Source organism: Desarmillaria tabescens (assembly GCF_030435595.1).
Source record: "Desarmillaria tabescens strain CCBAS 213 chromosome Unknown EV420scaffold_52, whole genome shotgun sequence".
NCBI classification, from domain to species: Eukaryota; Fungi; Basidiomycota; class Agaricomycetes; order Agaricales; family Physalacriaceae; genus Desarmillaria; species Desarmillaria tabescens.
Window position 1 is genome coordinate 36,206 of NW_026848351.1, and position 19,797 is coordinate 56,002.

The 19,797-nt window shown below is 48.1% G+C and overlaps 8 protein-coding genes across 8 annotated transcripts; 3 read left to right on the plus strand and 5 right to left on the minus strand.

Annotated features, from left to right (window-relative positions):
* Window positions 1-1,185: 1,185 nt before the first annotated feature.
* On the minus strand, window positions 1,186-1,854 carry EV420DRAFT_986483 (uncharacterized protein). The gene is made up of 3 exons (XM_060484257.1): window positions 1,511-1,854; window positions 1,354-1,461; window positions 1,186-1,304 (listed from the first exon to the last, which is right to left on the minus strand). Exons 1-3 carry the CDS (start codon window positions 1,763-1,765, stop codon window positions 1,296-1,298), a joined length of 372 nt encoding a protein of 123 aa, XP_060325241.1. The 5' UTR covers window positions 1,766-1,854; the 3' UTR covers window positions 1,186-1,295.
* A 1,271-nt stretch (window positions 1,855-3,125) lies between these two features.
* Window positions 3,126-5,046, plus strand: EV420DRAFT_986508 (uncharacterized protein). Its single transcript, XM_060484258.1, has 2 exons — window positions 3,126-3,214; window positions 3,270-5,046. The coding sequence occupies exon 2, from the start codon at window positions 3,283-3,285 to the stop codon at window positions 4,924-4,926; it is 1,644 nt and encodes a 547-aa protein (XP_060325242.1). The 5' UTR covers window positions 3,126-3,214; window positions 3,270-3,282; the 3' UTR covers window positions 4,927-5,046.
* Window positions 5,020-6,176, minus strand: EV420DRAFT_986473 (uncharacterized protein). The gene is made up of 3 exons (XM_060484256.1): window positions 5,436-6,176; window positions 5,241-5,386; window positions 5,020-5,181 (listed from the first exon to the last, which is right to left on the minus strand). The coding sequence occupies exons 1-3, from the start codon at window positions 5,698-5,700 to the stop codon at window positions 5,113-5,115; spliced, it is 480 nt and encodes a 159-aa protein (XP_060325243.1). The 5' UTR covers window positions 5,701-6,176; the 3' UTR covers window positions 5,020-5,112.
* A 476-nt stretch (window positions 6,177-6,652) lies between these two features.
* Window positions 6,653-8,923, minus strand: EV420DRAFT_1648595 (uncharacterized protein; the record flags this gene model as incomplete). Its single annotated transcript, XM_060478194.1, has 3 exons — window positions 6,653-7,836; window positions 7,885-8,235; window positions 8,284-8,923. 3 exons carry the CDS (start codon window positions 8,921-8,923, stop codon window positions 6,653-6,655), a joined length of 2,175 nt encoding a protein of 724 aa, XP_060325244.1.
* A 1,280-nt stretch (window positions 8,924-10,203) lies between these two features.
* Window positions 10,204-10,800, plus strand: EV420DRAFT_986581 (uncharacterized protein). The gene is made up of 3 exons (XM_060484259.1): window positions 10,204-10,356; window positions 10,416-10,586; window positions 10,633-10,800. Exons 1-3 carry the CDS (start codon window positions 10,330-10,332, stop codon window positions 10,690-10,692), a joined length of 258 nt encoding a protein of 85 aa, XP_060325245.1. The 5' UTR covers window positions 10,204-10,329; the 3' UTR covers window positions 10,693-10,800.
* A 583-nt stretch (window positions 10,801-11,383) lies between these two features.
* Window positions 11,384-12,596, minus strand: EV420DRAFT_1277282 (GroES-like protein; the record flags this gene model as incomplete). The annotated part of the gene is made up of 3 exons (XM_060468020.1): window positions 11,384-11,526; window positions 11,575-11,728; window positions 11,781-12,596. The coding sequence occupies 3 exons, from the start codon at window positions 12,594-12,596 to the stop codon at window positions 11,384-11,386; spliced, it is 1,113 nt and encodes a 370-aa protein (XP_060325246.1).
* Window positions 12,597-15,652: 3,056 nt separating this feature from the next.
* Window positions 15,653-17,702, minus strand: EV420DRAFT_1751697 (uncharacterized protein; the record flags this gene model as incomplete). The annotated part of the gene is made up of 8 exons (XM_060480377.1): window positions 17,268-17,702; window positions 17,124-17,212; window positions 16,937-17,056; window positions 16,725-16,883; window positions 16,420-16,670; window positions 16,190-16,292; window positions 15,923-15,984; window positions 15,653-15,809 (listed from the first exon to the last, which is right to left on the minus strand). Exons 1-8 carry the CDS (start codon window positions 17,689-17,691, stop codon window positions 15,653-15,655), a joined length of 1,365 nt encoding a protein of 454 aa, XP_060325247.1. The 5' UTR covers window positions 17,692-17,702.
* A 204-nt stretch (window positions 17,703-17,906) lies between these two features.
* Window positions 17,907-18,959, plus strand: EV420DRAFT_1721402 (uncharacterized protein; the record flags this gene model as incomplete). Its single annotated transcript, XM_060479762.1, has 4 exons — window positions 17,907-17,914; window positions 18,038-18,444; window positions 18,496-18,641; window positions 18,694-18,959. The coding sequence occupies 4 exons, from the start codon at window positions 17,907-17,909 to the stop codon at window positions 18,859-18,861; spliced, it is 729 nt and encodes a 242-aa protein (XP_060325248.1). The 3' UTR covers window positions 18,862-18,959.
* Window positions 18,960-19,797: the final 838 nt, after the last annotated feature.

The window sequence follows — 19,797 nt, forward strand, 5'->3', positions numbered from 1 at the left end:
AGGAAATGAACCTTACACTTTGCAATTAAGAAAGAAATTCCTCCGTAGACTGTCGCATCGGGAAGGACCAAGAACTACAAGAATACTTGTTGAGCACAGACGTGGATTTCGAATCGAACTCTCATCTTACCGTAACCAATGACCCTACCGAGAGTAAACTATCGGCGAGTCTCAACGGTAATGGTATATAGAGGCGACAAAAGTACTTACGTCGTGATGAGGTTCGTATTGACAGTGAACAGTGTAAGAAGAGTGATAACATGATCACTTCTGTACCGGAAATGTCAAACAACCGTCCATCGTGAGAACGACCACGCACCTGATGATCCCTGATCAAACTCGATGAAGACTTGTAACTACAAGGCAGTTGAACCGTCACTCGAAACGGAATAGACATCAAGCTGCTTACTCATAGCCAGAGTCACGATCACATCAAAGGCCATGCCACTTGAAGCCGCAAGCTTAACTGCAAGCTGGGAGGTGTTCGTTGGTCTGGCTTCTGTAAATAATAACCACTCACAGAAAATCCAGGTGAGTTGGAAGTCTGTAAGCGGTGCTGGGAACCGAGGACACCCATAGCTGCAAAGTATCAGCACCGTCACTGATTTTTCCCAAATGTATTGACGGCCTGGTCTGGTTGCCGGCCCTACAAGTGGGTGAAAACTTGTTGGGATGATGTCGGTAAGAGTTTCTGCCGAATTGTTGGATAAGATGTTCCACGAGCTATGAATAGACGCTTCTTCTCTTCATCACATCAACTCAGCGAACCATAGGCTGGGTGAAAAATATCAGCATCAGTTCTCATTTGAAACTTATTACTCGTGTAACAGCCTCGCTGGAACAGGCTGATGTGAACATAGTTGAGGTGATCTTGTTTGAATATACATCCTTGCATTGATATTCTGGTTTCGCAGGTCGGGAATTCGCAACTTGGAATTGTGTGGTGAGAAACACTTGGGCCATCAATACATGTCTTTAGAAAGCGCCATTTTTCTTGTTGAGCACGTCCCTTGCACATTTCTTGATTTCGAACTGCGCCTTCAACTTCAGCCTTTTCTCTCCGCCCATGAACTTTCCCTGTAATGAACATAAACACCAGCTTAACAATTCCTCAGGCCGACTTCACTCACATACTAGCCTAGGCATGTAGCTTCACCTTTCACAGCACTTTCCATCCCATCCCTTCAATGGACGTTGTCCTATCGACTTGACAAACTCCCGCAATGTCACATTTACGTTTTCATGCACTATGAGTATTCGGAGAGCGCCATCGTGCTCAAACAGATGAAGAGACATTATAATAACTTTATATAAATAAGTAGGGCAGGGATAAACGCTAAAGACTCTACTTACCAATCGCCTGATTCCCGCGCGCGCCGTAGAAAGGACGGGACCGTTGCTTTCTTGCTTCCCTATTGCAGTGTGTACTCGACTGCGAGATGACAGAGACCAAAAATCGGCCTGAGCGACTGTAAGAAACCCTTCCAGGGGAATAGAACTACTGCGATACCTCTGGAGATCCGATTAAATTCGGGAGTGCAATAAGGGCCCTGTCGGATTGGTCCTTGGACGATGAGCCTGACGTGCCATCTTTCGGGGCCAAAGGCACTAACAAAAACCTGCAGTAGTCCAAGGCATTGACATCCATCGAGAACCGGAGAAGGGGAACGGGCAAATCAGACAGAGCTGCGGACCCTCCGATGCCTGCTCCTCGACGCGACGCCATACGTGAAGCTTGGGCCTGATGTCTCGACCTTGTCTGCATCCTATGATGTAAATTATGCCTCCAATGGGGCCGAAAGTGATGACAATCTTCGCCCGCTACTCCCGTACACCAAGTAATCCGTCGCTGCGGGCCTTCCAAGAGGAAGTTGGACACGAAAATGGACGCAATGTACGCGCTGACATCGATACAACGAATCCAGAGCCATCTCCAGAGCAAATTCACTCGTTGTCCAGGGAGATGAAGAGGGTAGTCACAACAGAAGAATGAGACCGAAGGATATGGGCTTCATGGTGGTAGCGACCCAGACATTTTGCCGATTCTCCCGATTTCATTTCACCTTGCTTTTATTTTTAACTTTTAATCTCTGCATTCAAGTAAACTTACTTCTAAGCAGTTCCGGGTGATTTTGTAATGTTCTCCGTGGTGTTTCTGGTGTTTTTGGTGGGCGACACATTGGGAGGGGAACGTGGCCGATCATCGATGAGTTGGTCGGAGCGTGAGAACATGGCGTCTTACCGGTGACCGCCTTCCAGAAACCACTCACTCAACGCTCACGTCTCCTTAATTTTACTCCTGCTTTACACAATATCATTCGCATCGATCTTTTCTCAAGATGAACAAGTACAACGATGTCCACTGTTGCCCGGAATCAAATCTTTAGACAGACCTTCCCAACGCTGCCGCAATTCTTGAAGCCAATCCAGCTCATACAAGGGAAAACGTGCGGAGCTATGAGTGATAGCTGAATTATGTTTGCCGTGCCTATACGTGTTACCAAAGGTGCGTATCCTACTGTGCTGCGGTGAAAATGGCTGACGGGGAGTGGCGTGAAAGATTAATATTACAATACGTAACAGTATCTGTGACCTTCCATACCAATCTCGGACCTTTGGTTTCGGAGACAAAGTCAATGATAACTGGGGCCTAAGAACTTGAAGAGCTTGAGGCTTGATGCACGAGAGTCGAAAAAATTATCGGAAAACTTCATCGAGCCACACCATGCGTATAAGGCTATGTACGTGTAGGATTCATTCAAAGCGTAATGTCGCCACAGCCCCAGCATTACAAACCTTCATCTGGGGCGAATTTGGCCTCCAAGGATGACCATTAACCCTGTCTAACTTACCTCCAGATGATCATGGTCAGTTTGTCGGACTTGCAGGTTGGGTCATTCATGATTACATGCCGTTTGGGTATCGGCAGACGCCACTTGACGCTATTCTATTTTGCGTTAATCCAAAAATTTGATGTTCCTGAAATGTCTTTGCCTTGAGGCGCGAAGGCACCGGGTGCCGCCACAATCTGCTGGTCCTTTCTCGAATCATCTGTCGCCGATCTTGAAAGAGGAATTTCCAGATATTTCCAGGACTTTCTCTTGCACCGAGTCATAGGTCTGCTGCCTTCCTCTTTAAATACGCCCTCGCTCACTTGAGTTATAGGACTTGGCATAACGGACCCCCAATCTTCTCAAAGAAAGCATTGCCGTTCGTACGTGGCAGGCCCTTCTCTGTTTGATCGCAACCTGATTGTGTTTTTTTGACAGCTACTCTTTGAAGATGTTGTTCAGCGACCCGCTAACAAACAAAGCTCAATACGAGAAATTCATGGACTACTATAGCAAACTGTATCTCCGGAACGCTTCCGACATTCCTTCTTTTATGTCCACGATTTTTCATTGCGATGACCTGGACGCTGAAAACGTCCCAAGGATCAAAGAGGAGAAGTCCAAACAGCCCGCCTTCATAAATGAGATGCCCACCGAAATATTACTTAACATTTTCTCTCAGGCCATACCTTCTACTACTATCGATCCGTTTAAGGCCACCGCCGGTCCTTGGGTGCTCAGTAAAGTGTGTAAGAAATGGAATTCCATCATCACCACATACGCACCTCTATGGACGAACATCACCATCGACACCAGTCCTAAGGCTATGAACGTCCTGAAACCATACAGATGCCTCCTCGACGTCCTTAAACATTCGCAGGACCAACCGCTCTCCATCCGTTTCGTCGAGGGAGAAAACACCATGCTTTCCGTCACCCACATACTCCTCCGCATCCTCATGAAGCACGCTCCTCGGTGGAAAAACCTCGACTTCACCTTATCCAACCCCGAGACACTAGCCGTACTCGACGCTGTTCGTGGACGTCTCGGCTCTTTGGAGTCGCTCACATTTTCTGGCTCTCCTGGGATGATTGCGGATATGCCTTGGTCAGTGACGCCATGCAGTATCTTTGCGGATACGCCCCAGCTGAAATCCGCCAACGTATCTATGGGAGGCTTCACGCTGGAGCTCCCATTCGCTCAGCTGAAATCATTCAGCGATCATTGGTGCGGCGCTCGGGCCAAAGAGATGTCCATACCCGAGGGCATATCGAAGTACCTTCAAGAGATGGGACAGGTGGAAGAGTACAAGCTCTATGGACCCGAACTCAAGAACGTCACGCCTATGATCAACAACATACGACTCCCTTTTCTGCGTACTCTTCACGCTGGAGACCCACGTGTCCTTCGATCCATCATCGCACCCAGGCTGGAAGAAGTCCATGTCCAGTTGTTCAACAAAGATTTCCGGGAGGTGAACCTCCCCGTCCTTCTGTTTCTAATCGAGAGATCCCGCTGCTCCCTGCGCAAGATCACTTTCGGAGATTGTATGCCGGTGGTGAACAAATTTATTTCCATTCTTCGGGCGTCGCCCGCGCTTGAAGAGCTCGTGTTGAGTTTTACCGTGTGGAATGATAGGATGGATTCCTGTCTTTTGGAGATTTTACCTTCTATTCACGTCAAAGGAGGGGGAGAGGGAGAGGGAGATAGAGAAACGCCGTTGGTGCCCCGCTTGACCAAGCTCAACGTTATCGTTCAACATAAACACAAGTCGCGCACGGTGCCGTCAATGTCGTTCCTGAGGGATACCTTGATTGACGTAGTCGAAAATCGGCGCAACCACAAGATGACGGGTGTGGCTAAGCTTGCCAGCGTCGAGGTACGAGCTGCTGTTCTGGTTAAGCAGGATATTGCTGTTTCCCCAGGAGCGGGGAACGTGGAGAGGTGGAATAGGTTGAAAGACGGCGGAATGGGGGCGCTGTTTCATGTGATTGGAGGCAAGGCTGACGAAGAGTGTCCGCCCATCAATTCCCGCATGATACGCGTCGATCCGGATCCCAGAAGTCCTGCGTATTTGCAAAGAGAGTACGTCTGAGGAAATGAGATAAAGTGAAGAGAAAATTTTCCCGATACTGTACTAGTACCTATGCACTCCTTCATGATATTTACTGTTCGTCAAAAAAATTAAAAACCATAAGACATTATTTAAATAAATAAATGTAGATATAGTGTACATTATAGTAGAGATTTCGAAACATTCATTATTCATTGAATGAACTAATTAACCTGACGTCGTGCCATTGTAAATGAGTTCGTTGATTGCCAGGCTCACTGTCAGTCCGAAGTTGTCCTATATGAAAAGAAGCATCTGCATCTGCGAGGTACAGCATCGGTCTTGCATTTACTCACCGATCCGGTAGCCCATTCCTCCAAGACCGCCAAATAAACTTTAGCGTCGCTAATGTTGATGCCGCCACCAAACCCACTCCCAACGCGTTGCGAAAAGTCCGGCATGGTTAGATTAGCTGGGGCAGGATGGGTGGGGTACGGAACGGCTAAGCAGATGTGTTTAGCGGAAGCTGCATAAACATGCTCATGACTGACCTGGGTAGTTAGGGTAATCGAAACGACCGAAATAGTGCCCGCTGGACCACTCATTAGATGAGTAAAGAGAGGTGGGGAGCTTCGTGAGGAGGAAGACGGTATAGTTGTAGGTGGACACGCTGTAGTCCGCCATGGGATCGTACGAGAAGGCAAAGCTTTGCCCGGGCAGGATGACCGTCCCATTGGCCGGCGAGGTGATAGTACCACCAGCTAAGATGAGAGCTGGGAAGGCAAAGAGAGTGAGAAGCAGAGGAAGGAAGCGCATTGTTGTTACTGAAGGCAACTGTACTTCGACAAGAGGTGCTTTTATAGTCCGTCCTCGGGGGAGAGATACAAGCGACAGTCAAGCTGACTGACCAGGGGCGCAGGCACGGGCGCTCACGGCGGGCCCAGTTCCCGAAGTATGGAGGCATTACTCAGAATTCGGCGCTGTAAAACTTTGAGTGACCGAGGGAATGCGAGGGAATCGGTAAAAGGCCCATGAACATCGGAGAGCGCTGGGAAATTATGAACTTTCAGACTTTCAAGGGTCAAGTCGCATGTACGGATGATACTGCAACGAGATTGTAATATGCACTTTGAGGTGATATGATGCTTGAAGTCCCATCTTAACATGGATCCCAATAGGTCCCGGTCTGCAGTGACTAGACATTGATGAAGGAAAAGATCAAACGTGGGAACGAGTACTAAGCAAGGTGCGTCACTGCGGGACGTCTTGTTTCATCTTTCTCCATCGGACCTTTCTACGCCGTAAGCTTCATGGCTGGAGCTTCACGAGGTCCACTAAGGTCGGTTACTGTAGTATTAAGCGAAGACATTATTTTTTGGGGCGCAAGATAGGTGAAGGGGGAAATGGAAGTTATTCAGTCTTGACATGGGCGGTCTGCCGTTGCACGAGTTTTTATCCCCTAGCCGATCTGCTTCCCAGTGTCGTTTCCAGTCAAAATCCTTTATAGACTAAGAATAGGAGCGATAGCAATTCGGTCGGAAGGCATTATGCAGAGAACTGTTGGTTCCGAGAAAAAGACTCGCATTATGTAGACTAGAGGGTACGACAGAAAGAGACGGTGGGTTCCTTGCCAATCTGTGGGAGTGGCGGATCGAAGGGGATGTTCGATCTTTACGGAACATAGTGCTCCACCCTACACAAAAGAGTTTATTCAGCTGTAGAACGAAAAACATAGAATGCGCATACACTACCGAGGAATCCCGTTGAGCTAGAAACGGTCCAAAATATCCCCAAATCTCCCACTTTCCTTGAGTTGCACCATGATCTTCCCCATAAGAGATTTTTCCGCCGGAATCTGCCCAAGTTCAAACACCTTGCCGTCCCTTCGATGATATACCTCCTTCCCATCGGACGGGCGCACCTTGATGCACGCTTTCACTGTCTCCACATACCCCGGGTGATACTCCCTCTCTAATTGCGCCAAAAGCACCGCCTCGGGGATCTTCTTCCCACGCACGGCAGTTCGTAAAGCCATGATCAAGTACGCCAATGCGTCATGGTCGTACGGCCCATTTTCGAATAAACGATGTCGGTAATGAAGAAATGCCATGGCAAATCGCATATCGGTATATGTAAACGCAAGCAGTACCCCATTACTATCCCAGAGGATGTAATCTGCATGCGGGCAGACTTGGAGATAACTTTTCTGCTGAGCCAGGTCGACGTAGTGGTGATAATCGAAGTCGTCGAAATGCCTTGGCTCAGGTAGGTTGAAGTTGGGTCCGACGGCGTTCCGCGAAGGGACTCTAGGTGCTGGGTTGGGGATGGGGACAAGTATGCATGGTGGAGGCATTGCGTCCCCCGGGAAGTGTACGATTACGCAAACATCCTTCTTTGGCCCTACTTGAAGTCCGAGCTTGGCTATCGGTCCCAAACCGATAGTATATGACCGAAGCTGTTGAGTGAAGCGTTTTAATTGCCTCAAAGCTTTGATGATAACGTCAACATCCTTGCGAGATACTTCAGGTATAGAGAAAGGTGGGCCCCGTTTAACAAGGGCCTGCATTCGATTCCATAGTGGTTCCCCGTATTCGCGCTTAAGCTGGTCCTGTACGGAACGTTCTCCAGAAACACCACCTTGAGTCTGAAGTACCCGGTAAACGTAGAGCAGAGCTCCTTCCGCGCCAGGTCCAGACGTGGTGAAGAGCATATTCCGCATGTGAATGAACGCGACAGCACCAGGGACCTTGTCGAGCTTGATACCAAAGACATCGTCCGTGCCAGGTTTTGTTTCGACAACGTAGTCGTGCTTTGTGGTGAGTTCGAGGTACTCGATGAGTCGAACAACGTGTGGTGACCGTCGATGCCCAGGCGGACATGTCGGGATGTCAGGTCTTTTGGTGTTGTTTTCGCTATCTCCGATGTGAACGTCGTTAAATGCGGAAGAGATATCTATCAAAATGGATGAATACTAGTCGTGGATGAAACGGCTTATCATACCCAGAGGCTTGCCGCACTCTTTCTTATGCTGCTTCCAATCGGCCACTTGGCAGTCACGACTGCAATACCGAATCTCGCGTCCGATGGATTTACACCGAGAGCAGACCGTCATTTTACCGTCCTTCTCTTTGTCTTCAACTTTAAGACAGTACTGACAATGGAGCTTCATCTCTTTGCGACGTTTAACCTCGTCCCTCTTAAATTGCTTGCTTGCGGTCTTTCCCATCATCTTCTCGAACATTTCTGAGTGGTTCTTGAGAGTGGACTTGGTTTTCGAATGTTCGGTGGTGAAGACGGTGATCTCGGGCGTTATACCTTTGTATGACATGAGGACGTTCATAACAAAGTTTGCTAGGCAACGCTGAATAGCTGCTAACACAGATATGTATATTCACGCACCTATATACTCCGACCTGATCATCCTCGCCATTGAAAGTTGTGCCAAGCGAGCCTTGTGAGGATCATCTTCTTTGAACCCAATCATTTTGTCGAACCGAGAGTTGACCATAACATGAGGCTGCGTTGGGACATTGACGTTATCTGAGAGCACAAGCTGGTGCATGAGATCGAGGAATCCCTGTCCACCATCCCGCGTAACCTCGTCCCTGTTCAGCTCCGGACAATCCGCTTTGCTTCTGATGAACATGACATAGGTCGTGTTTTTCTCTGCCGTGCGCAGACCAGCTAAAAAGTGCTTCTCCTGCTCCTCCGGTGAGAGTGCAAGCCACTTCTTCTCGAAGTCCTCCTCAGTTATAAGGTCGACGATGCGGCATGATCGCCGGAGCTGATTGGTGGCAGTGAAACGACGGAAGTGAATGAACTCGAGGACAACATCTTCGTTCGTTGTTTCTTCGAAGACCGAGGCAGATTGTGAACGAAAGTGATGGGAAGGCAGAGGGGCTTTTGGGTCGTAACGTGCTTTGGTGTGACGATCCATTACCGTCCACCAATCCGCTGTGTGCGTCTCGATGTCAGGGGCATCAGGAAAGCCTAATATTCGGTCAAAGGGGGACTGATTCAGATTTTTGATTGGTGGCATGAGAGTTCAGTCGATAGTGAGAAAACGCGAGGCGGCAGGGTAAATATCAGTAATTGGCAATTGCAATTAGGGGTGGGTGCCCTAGAATCTTTTCCGTAAATTTATTCCAACAAGCGCGCGGACCGTGTTTCTGCTGACTTCGCTCATGTTGGAAAACGGGGTATCGGTTCGTTCCCAGTATCACATGCGCGGTAGCAAGCCAATAGTATTGTGCTTGGCTGAGCTCTGCAAACGCATGAGGATCTACGCTACAGTACCTACTTTTATACTAAATGTACTTTTACTAGAACTTTCCACGCTTTTCCTAAGACTTCTACCTTAATAAGCAACTTCGGCATGATGCCGGATTGCCAAATCCCAACAGCTCATACTCAACGTGTTTTCAGGGATGAGACCACGGAAATATACAAGGCAGCCTGCGATCTCGGACCGAGGGGGGGGAGACCTTTAGTGCGCTCTGGTGCCCGTAGATTGTGAGTGCAGAGACCGTTACATCGAGCCGTCCGCAAACGCGACCGAAATCCTACCAAAAGAGTCAGCTCATTCTCAAATGCAAGAAAATAACGTACATGGCTATCAAAATTAACGGATCCTGCTCAAAATCCAGTTACGTATATGGTGATGAACTATGATATCGATAACGATGGGATGAGATATTCATGCGTCAGAAATGTAGAACCCGTTGACACGAAGAAGGGAAGAAGGATGCTAAGGGTCTGCATCATTATGCAACTATTTAGTAGATATGGGCTCAGGGCAAAGGACCATTTAGCTCAGTGTGTTGGCCCGAAATATGAGCAAGTAATAGATGATTCCTAGTAAATATCGGTGATTATGTGATTATATTTACAATAAGGTAGGAAAAGAAAAACCCACCACGATCAAACTCAGAAGCCGTGTTAAAGACGTGGAAGATAAGGGAAGAATGCCAGTGAATAGATCGTAACATTGAAGGTTTACTCTTGATTAGGATGGACGGGAAGTGACGTGTTCCGTCGTCGAGACCGTTCAACGTTCAAATGTCCAGGTCCGAAGACCAGTGCTCCACTAACTGGCGGTGATTGAGAAGAATATTTAACGTAGTTATATGAACCACTGCGCATGCACGCATTTTTTGCAAGATCGTACCAGGGGAAAGTGACGCGTGGGAGCATTTTAAGGCGTCACTCTTCTTCAACTCCCATCATGTCTACCCTGGTGGCTACCTCAAAACAGCTCTATTCCCACCGGCCGGCAACGCAGATGTCCTGCAACAAAACATTGTTAGCCGGCACGAGTTACCCGACTCAGGACTAGGCGCGCTAGTTGCTCAGCTGGTAGCTTGCATATGGTAGAAAGTACAATATACAGACTGCTGCTTCGCTCTCAATGATATATGGGGCTTCACGGGACGTGATGGATGGATTATGCATGCTCTGTTACTTGTCTTCAAGGTTTGGCCAAATGTAGAAACGAGACTATGCCCTTCTAGGCTCAAGCTTTCGTATTCCAGCGTCTATCCTGCACCCAAGCTGGAGAGCTTCTTTCTTATATAGGATATTCGGGTTCACTAAGACGCGTTGTTCCACGTGTAGAGATGTTGAAGAGGCATAGATTCGGAACTCGTAGAATTCTTCTCCCCGTCTTCGGTCTGAAGAGTGTAGGAAATGGCTACCGTCTTACGGTATGTTGTGACAGGCTTTATATTTCTTACCCTTATCAGATTTCAGTCCGCAATCCTGCCCGGAAGTCAGAGCGAATGTACTCTCGTTACGCCCAGCTTGTCTTAGTAGGAAAGAAAGAGCGCTTGGATGAAAATTACTTATCCGAAGTTCAAGAAGTTAAAAACCCGACAGTCGAGGCGAGTCTGATCTATATAATGTTCCTTGATACACGGATTTTGAGTATTCATTGAAGCTATGGAATGCAGTGTCTAGTACGTTTGTATCCTAAAGCGTGAGTTGATTTTTACAATTATTATTTACTCCATGCAGTGGCTGACGCACCTTATTAGTTTCATGTATAGTATAATTCAAGGCAGAATATATCGGCTTGTTTGCAAAACTACGAGGACAACGGAAGTCGAAATTTTTCTTGCTTCAATGTTGCTGGTCGGTCCGGCAGATCTTGCGCGACCCTTGGTTCTACGGTGCGATCATCCGTAAGTCCACATTCATCCATTGAACTTGGACACTCCTGTGTCAAAGTGTCTGGCTTCAAAGACTCTCTTACTTCCCCTGTTTGAAAGGCACAATGACTATGCAACATGATACAGATTGCGCTCACCGGATACCCACGATATGAGGAGATCGTATAGTGGCCATGGTGTTGGTGATGTCGATCTTCGGCGATCACTGTCTGCTGCAAGAAGCCGCAAAAGAAGCGGATAAAAATCTCGCATAAAGCCGGTACCTCGTCATAACAAAATAATTACATCACAATTACACACAAATTACACAGGTCCGTCTTCCATACTCTCTGTCATTCAGCACCAATGATGATCTTGATCACTAGTTGTCCCTTCTCATCTTTCCCCTTAGCCATAGCCTCGAACGCCTTCTTTACTGCGTCAACATTGAAGGGCACTCGGTGGGTTATGAGATCCATTATTGGCGGTATTGAGTCTGAACAAAAAGTTAGATACATTATGTCGCGAACATGGGAGTGCTTACTGCTAGCAAGTAACTCAAGAGCCTCCTTATACGTGTCTGCATACCGGAAGCTCCCTATTATGTCAACCTCTCTCGTAGCGGCATTGCTTATGGGTATCAAAGCGTTAGGCGTGCCCATTCCAATGAGAAGGACCTTTCCCCCGCTTTTCGCACTCTGATTGACATTAGCTAGAATTCGAGAAACCCAGAAAAGAAGAGGTACCCACATAGACAGCCATTTGAATACACGGTTCAGCACCAGTACATTCATATACGACATCATATCCTCCGCCAAATACCTCCGCTTGGGCTCTACTCCGCTCGAGACCATCAACGCCTTTTGCTGGGGCCTGCGGCGATAAACAAAAGATCTTTCCCACAAGTCCACGGGATTTTGCATATGCCAGCCGTTGTTGGTTAATGTCAACCATGGCAATTGCTTCTACAGGCACGCCCCTTGAACGCGCGAGTCCAGCAGCCAGCATCCCGATAGCTCCAGCCCCGAACACAAGTACTTTGCGCGTGTTTCTCGAGACTCCAGCCCGTTTCGATGCTTGCAATACGACAGACAAAGGCTCGGCGAGTGCTCCCTGCTCGCACGATACCCCGCGGGGCAGCACATGCACATATTTCGCAGGGTGATTTATCCGCGTCTGCATCGTACCATCGAGATGGGGGAAAGTTTTGGCACTGCTCCGGAAGCGCATCCCCTCACAGAGGTTGTACCGGTTAGATCTGCAATATTCGCATGATCCACAAGGAATCCCGGCTTCAATAGCGACGTGCTGACCGGGACGAAGGTGCGTGACGAGAGGTCCAACGGCGGTGATGATTCCCGCTGATTCGTGGCCAAGGACGAGGGGTGCTTGGAGAGCAAAGGCGCCATTACGCGCGTGAAGATAGTAGTGCAGGTCAGACCCGCAGAGCCCGGTAGAGAGAACGGCGATTTGAACGTGATGGGGAGGAGGGGGCGGGAGAGGGCGGCGTGTATAGCGAAGATCGTGTGGGCCGTGTAGAACGAGAGATGAAATGAGGGTGTCCATTGTTGGAGTAGGTCAAGTTGGTGTTCACTTAAATATTCCCCTTTGTCGGAAATTCGGGCCGGAGTGAGACTGGCAGACATATCCCCCCGATTTTGCGAATGTTCTGTTCCTCTATCAAGGTATTGGCTCCGTTAAAAAGGCTGACAGCCCTGAATACAGAGGTTGGTATACTTTACAACCCTCTGAACATGCTTCCTTGGCGACGCACCTACTAGGCCTTCATAGCCAAGTCTCACCCTTGCACGAGATCATAGCTGAGTTCCGCGGTGGCGTGGAGCTTGGGCTTCGGGTCGGTGTCGTTTATTGAGCACTCTGTTCCGTCAAACGGCTAGGTTATCAATTTCTGATTCTCCATGAATGGAAGAAGCTCAAGAAGAACGGGTGCAGGTGGTAATGACGGTGGGTGGCGATAAGCATGTTTGCTTTTTCCTTTAGGACACATGCAAGGCTCGTATCGATTTTTCCATTCTGTGGGACCAGGCCAGGCTGGGTTCCAGGGAGCATGCACATGGCTGAAAACGATAGATGTGGGTTGACGCCTAAAGGCACGGGAATGTCTGAAAAAGAAAACATATCGGACCGTTGTATTCGGACCGTGAGATTTAGGGGGACGGATATGTGGCCCGGTAGGGGCAGGCGCATTTTTTCCCTTCCAGAAGCTGACCCTTCTTCCGAACGAAATTGCGGGACCGATGTGGAAGCTCGGTGTGGGCACGTAACGCCGGTACGTAGCTTCATTCAAGCTGCTAGTGAATCTGTCCGACATTCTGTGCAAGCGGGTGCTGATTAGGTGACGCGCTCTATGCACCCGTTTAACGCCATAATCAGAAGATATTATTCCCCCGCTGTCGGGAGGAGAGGCGACTTTCTGATTCAATTTCTGATTCTTGGGGACTGCCCGAGCCCACTGACCCTTTGTAAAAGCGAAGAGAAGAAAATGGTGGAAATAAGCCATCCCGGATCCACGACAAATTCCTGTGAGGAGCTACCGCGGGTGCCGCGAAATTGAAGCGCGCATGGTTTACCCCAGCTTTCTCGAATTTGGTCTCTCTTCATTGGAAGATTCAACTCTAATTAACTGTCGGTACGGTTCCATCGGTTGAAATTGTTCCTTGGCACGCCATCAAATTGCGCGTAACAAAACATTCAGGCGCTCTTACACCAACTCCCTTCCCTGGACATCTGTCTTTTAAATTGTACAAACACTCCTGAGACTCTATGACAGATACTCGCAACTGTCAATGTGCGCCTACGAATATGTCGACTAGGACCCAATGAAAGACGCGCGGCATGGACTTACTCGATGCTTCCTCTCATACTCGTTTCAGAGAGCGATGACTCCAATACTTCCTCAAGGTCCTTTGTGCATCCATCAGACACGTGCCAGACAATACGTTCTCCTCAAAAATGCATGTACGAAAATTTTTACCTTCTTTTCATATTCGATGGTTGAAACAAATTCATGATTCTCTTTGAAGGTTGATTGGCCGGACTATCGGTGCACCGTTATCAAAAGCGTCAAGCGGGGACCTGAGGTGCGGACGTCGCGCTCGACTTATCCAAGCTCTTTCCGTCTCACATGTGCTTATCTAGACAAGGGTCAGAACACGGATGGAATGAGAATTCGAACAGCCTTTCGATTCATACTTTGGATTTGTGCAGCTTTTTACCCCATGTCAAGGTTAGTTCAATAATCATCTGAATTCGTTCTGATATGTTTTAGATGCATCATACTCTACCGATTCACTTTGCAAATACCCGTTCAAACCAATCGATAAACCGGGATTTCGATGCAAGATATATAGTTCCCGAAGCCTCCGCGGTGTAGACGATGCTTTTGCTTTCATGACTTCTATTTCTCACACTCCGCATGATGCAGGATGGTTACAAAGTGCGTTAAAAACGACCGTGCCTGATGTTTCCGTTCCCTGATTGACCCTTTGACTCAGTGCTCCGCCAGACACCTTTTTGCTCTTACCTCTCCACGCGGTCTTTCATTCTTGATACATGGCTGGCTTAATCGCCGATAGTCCAGTTACGGCAGTTCTCTATAGTGCCGACTTGCTCGGCTCTGTTTGCAAGGACCTTTGAGATATCAACCAAGCACCCTTGAATGGGATACGCATCGATTCTCTCTACTCCTTTGCGCTGGCATACCATTTTGTCTCTGAAACCGCACTCATATATCTTTCCTTGTGCCTTTCAATGGATTTCGATCCTTTGAATCTCTACACATCGCAACTTACGTTTCCTCAATGCATTGCATTCTTCGATTGATTCGCCCGGGATCTCTGACGTCCCTAACGTATACGACACTTGCAGCCAGTCCTATAATGAAATTGGGGGGTTCATGCAAAATTCTCACGTAGAGATTGTTTCTCGATTTCCTTCTCTTCGGACTCTGTCCTTGACTTATCGAACATATGGACATTTGGCTCGGCAGTAATGGGAATCTAATAGTACAAGGTCCATTTTTGAGCCGTTCGACGGCCTTTGGAAACTCCAGACAATCGTTTACAATGTTATGTTCTCCTTGGAATCCTTGACCGTCGAACTCGTCCTAGCACCTGCATGACCGGAGATCAAAGCCATTCATATCCCAGTTCTCGGAGGATGTCGTCCGACATACGAAGTGTTCTGGGCTCTAGCAAAACACTGCCCCCCTCTGAGAGAGCTTTCTATGCCCATCGTATTCCCCAGCGACGATACCCCACTCCAGGATCATCATGGCATGTTTTCTTGGCTTCCAATACGACTTTCATGCTCGGATGGGATCAAGTCGAGTTTATTATCGTGGAGGCATTTCAGCCGGTGCTCAGGGATGAGCAGATGCGCAATAGGTCGTCTTGAAAGCGGGGAGCACGAAAATCCATGCGTAGTAATTTTTTTGATTGGGGGAACTACATGTCGGTGCGATTGATAGTTGAATGTATGGGTCCTGTATTCAACCGTGGGTAAACGAAGAGTACTATACAAAGACGTGAATTATTGTCTCCAAGGTTATAACCCGCTTAACTTTCTGGGCTCAGTGGATAATTGCTTATTCTTTCATTCCTTCACCTCTTTCTCTTCAAGTTCTTACACTGTTCTTCCTGTATGAATAAGTGAAGCGAGTCCATTCGCACCCCAGCCGGATTGCCCGTTTCACTTCCAGTTTCATCAACCATACTCATCACTATTTCGGCATCGTGTCCTATGCATTGGCCATTTTCCCTGTTCGCATTAGAATCCAGGACCCACTGGCCTATTCAGATAATGATTACCACTTGTTGTCCGATGACTTGGGCGATGAGAATGTACACAATCCATTAGCGACCCACACCTACCATTCATCTGGAAGCGGCTCTTGGGAAAAGATAGGTACTGGGAAATTCATGGAGCGGAAGGACTTTGTAGTACATCGATCGGTAAGTCGAAAAATGCGAGGAATAAATGAAACGCCAAATGCAACGCTCAAAGATCCGAGGGATGGGAATTCAACATGGGAGGAGCGCAGCAGTGAACCATGATGATTAACGAGAAGTTGGAAGCAGTGGAGACATAACATAAATATATGCCTGGGTAACCTCGAGTTGTGGCGGACGTTCACGCACCAGGTCTGTAGGACCCTTTCGTTCTTGGGGCTCCTTTTTAATGTGCTCATTGGTTATATCGTCTTTCACAAATCCTTGAGTCCAAATCTTCCTTATCAAGAAGCTGCAGGACGTGGGCGGTAATAGGTTGTAAATTAATAATCGGTTTGATATCGCCATAATTAATCTGGGATTATACAAAGACTCCATCATCAAGCTGGGGTAATTGCAAAGCCGTAACCAGCGAATACCGGAGTCCCAGTATGTCCAAGACTCCCTGGAGATCTATTATGTCTGCTGGATGTACGGCGCTCGTTCGTTGGGGCAGGCATCCTAGAATCTTATCAATGACTCTCCCCGCGCCACTTTGGTGGAGTACGTCTGCTACGCATGAATGTGAACGGAGATATTGTGGGTCGGCCTCCTTGATGACGATGACCGCTGGTAGGGGCGCGGCCCATAGGCATTCTCCGTAGGTCTCTACCCTGTATTCGTTGGCGTTCTGTTATAGAAAGTTGATAGATAGATACGTGATGTAATGCGATTATTCACTCACCGCAGTTGCCTTGAGGGACATCCTCAAGTCGGTGAAATTTGTGTACGTGTTACGCTCAAGAGCAATGGCATTACTGGGATCTTCCGGGAGTGAATCCAGGTCCAGCGTCGGGAAATAATTCTCTATAATCTCTCGTGTGATGGGCTCGAAGAAGTCGAACTAGTATGTAGTTGTTTTCGAGATGTGGCAAGCACTTGCGGCGTTGGTCTTACCTTCTCAAAACCTATGATGGGTCTTTCGAGGATATGAAAAATCCCCAGTGTGCTTGTCATATCGCCTGGAAGTTTAGGATGTCCCATTTCCACCACGCCCGTTATGGGGCAACGATAGTTCTGCTGTCATAGCAGCTAGGTATGATAGGAGTCAGATACTAGGATGCAGGTGATGTATAAAGAGAACCTGTTGTCGTAGCTCATATAGAGGCAAAGGAAGCTCCTCCTTGTCGGTTTCTTGAACTACCAGTTTTGAGTACCAGTTTAACGCTTTAACTATCAGCGCTAGGAATAAGCTGAGATTCAATTTGGTACATGTCAATATACTCACACGGCCATAGGAAATAAGCAAACCACGCCAAGGCCAATTGACTGATGCGATGGGTCGTGCTCGAGTCTAAGTTCCCTTTGCAGGTGTATATAGCTGAACTGACATAGCGAAGGCCACGGTCACCACCACTGTTAAAGGCACAGTCTAGCACAGCAGATATAACGGAAATGAGGCTACCACCCAAGGCAGAGAACCATCTCGGACTATCGCCCTGATAATCCTTGATGAGCTGTCGTGCTTCGGCAACGAGATACTTGGTTGTGTAATTTGGGTCATCCATGATTCTGGCAACAGATGGGTACTGATTTGCGTCAATTTGCTGAGTTTTGCCTTCATTCCAGCAGATTTCTTCAACTGATACGTCGCAACTTGAGGTATAGTGGAAGTAATAGGCTTCAGTCCCTTTAGTCGGATGCAATGTCATGGTAGACTTTGTGTCTTTTTTAAATAGTTAATTTCGATTTATCTTCACATATAGAAATGATAGATAATAAATAATTTTTCGAACGCTCACGTGAAGAAGGAACGGAAATCATTGCAGCCAAGTTCCTTCTTTTCTAACCGCCACGACCGTCTTTCGTTTCTCGTTTCAAGTACTGCGTGCCTTGTGCTGCATATCTATTACGCTTTATTCCTCAAATGTCTAAGTGAGTTCACACTCCTGATCCTGACTATCCTGAGGCTGGACCTTCTCGGCGACGACGACGACTAGACGGTTCGGAGATTTTTCGTACCGCTCAACACACCCTGGAAGATCTTTCTTCCTTGAGCGGGTCTGAGTCTACGGAGCCGGGCTCTTCTTCTGCGGACTGGGGATCGTTCTATGTGGAGCTGGGAGAAACAGCAACAAGTGACGATGCGAAACACCTTATCAGTGATACGACACGTTCAACTGACGAGCTCCTTACACAGGCTCGAGACCTGATCAAAACCTTTCAAGAATCTGACGAGTTCCAGAACGTACCTCTGTGGTTTTTGAAGTTCAATGGCTGTCTCGACAAGGTCTTTACTGCTATGCTGGACACAGCGAGCGAATGTGGTGGGGATGCTGGACTGAGATACGTAGCAAGTGCCATATGCACTTGCCAAGTTGGATATCAAAAGAGTGACTTGAAGACCACACTTCAGCAGATGAAGACACTCGGATTGACGTGGTTTGCTCATCTTCTATGGCTTTGTAAGTTCTCTTCCCATCGCCTTCTGATTTCACACAACCATGCTGGTTTAGTCAAGGTCTCTAGCTCTTACTCCCGTTTACCACGAGCAGCAGTGGCAAGCAATATTGCTCAACAGGCTATACCGACTAGAAGAGGAACGGAACTTGATCTTTCGGACGCGCCCTCCAGTAACAGGACAAGAATCATGCGGGAACAGGTTATAGTGCTTAAGCCCATCAAATACATGACTCTGACTCTGCATCCGATAGGTTTTGCGCCGCCAAAACTACCAATGCCCTGTAACTGGCGTAGGCCAACGTGATCTATGCGGCCGGGCTGGACATCAGCGAATTCCAACAACAACATTGTGTGCGCCGGGTGACTTATACACGCAATATTACGACGAACGGACGAAAAACGGTTCATGGACTAAGTAATAGATCGTATAGTTTTCTTCAGGGCAGAGGAGAGGTGATAACAGAATAAGCAAACTTAAAGCAATGGACAGAGAGGATCCGCCACTGCCTGGCTCACAACTTGCCTTGGAATAAGAACACCCTCGAAACGAGCTACAGAGGTAATGGCTTGTGGGAGGGGAACCAGCTAACGTCTGGTTTTGAGTATAAATACAGCTACGCGATGGGCACGCACTCACTTGGGGACCGGGGCTGGGTTGTTTTGGTGCGTCGGAAATGAAATCCTGGGTAAGCCGACTCTGGGTTCACGCTCTGCTTGCAATGTACCTACTCTACTCCAGAATTAGTCGTTCCGACTCGGAAACCAGCCAAGTAGAAAGGGAGTAGTTCTCCGTCAAGGTTTCAGTCTCTGGAGGCCTGTTGGAGATGCGGCGTAGTCTGATTTCTGGTGCTGCACGTGCATATATGACTCTGAGTCCTCCCCACATATACATGCGCTGAGGAGATAAGGCTTGTGTGATGTGGCGGGAAGGACAAGTAGATTTAGACCTGCACGTTGCATCTCGGGACGGTGGCTTGTAGCTCTCGTAACTGGCGCTCGGAAAGCGATGTGATTTGCGAGAGGACCGTTGTTTTAGGGAAGGCTAGTAGGGTTCTTGTTGATGCTGAGAGGTTTTGTACATCAGTGGCAGCGCGGACGGTCTTTCTTGAATGGGGATTGTAGGAGATAGGACCGCGATGCTGCACGTGGAGTTGACGATGCTAGGCAAAGAAGAGGGAGCAGATCGGAGGTGGGAAGGAAGTATGTAAAACGTTGAAGGGGAGGGGAGTAGGAGTGACGACGTTTTGATGGGGGGAGGGAACTCTCGTCAGTGCTAGTGAAGACGCGTACTGCGCACATGCAGTCGTAGGGTGCTGGAGTGTGCGGGGACGGCCTACTAGTTGAATGCATGACTG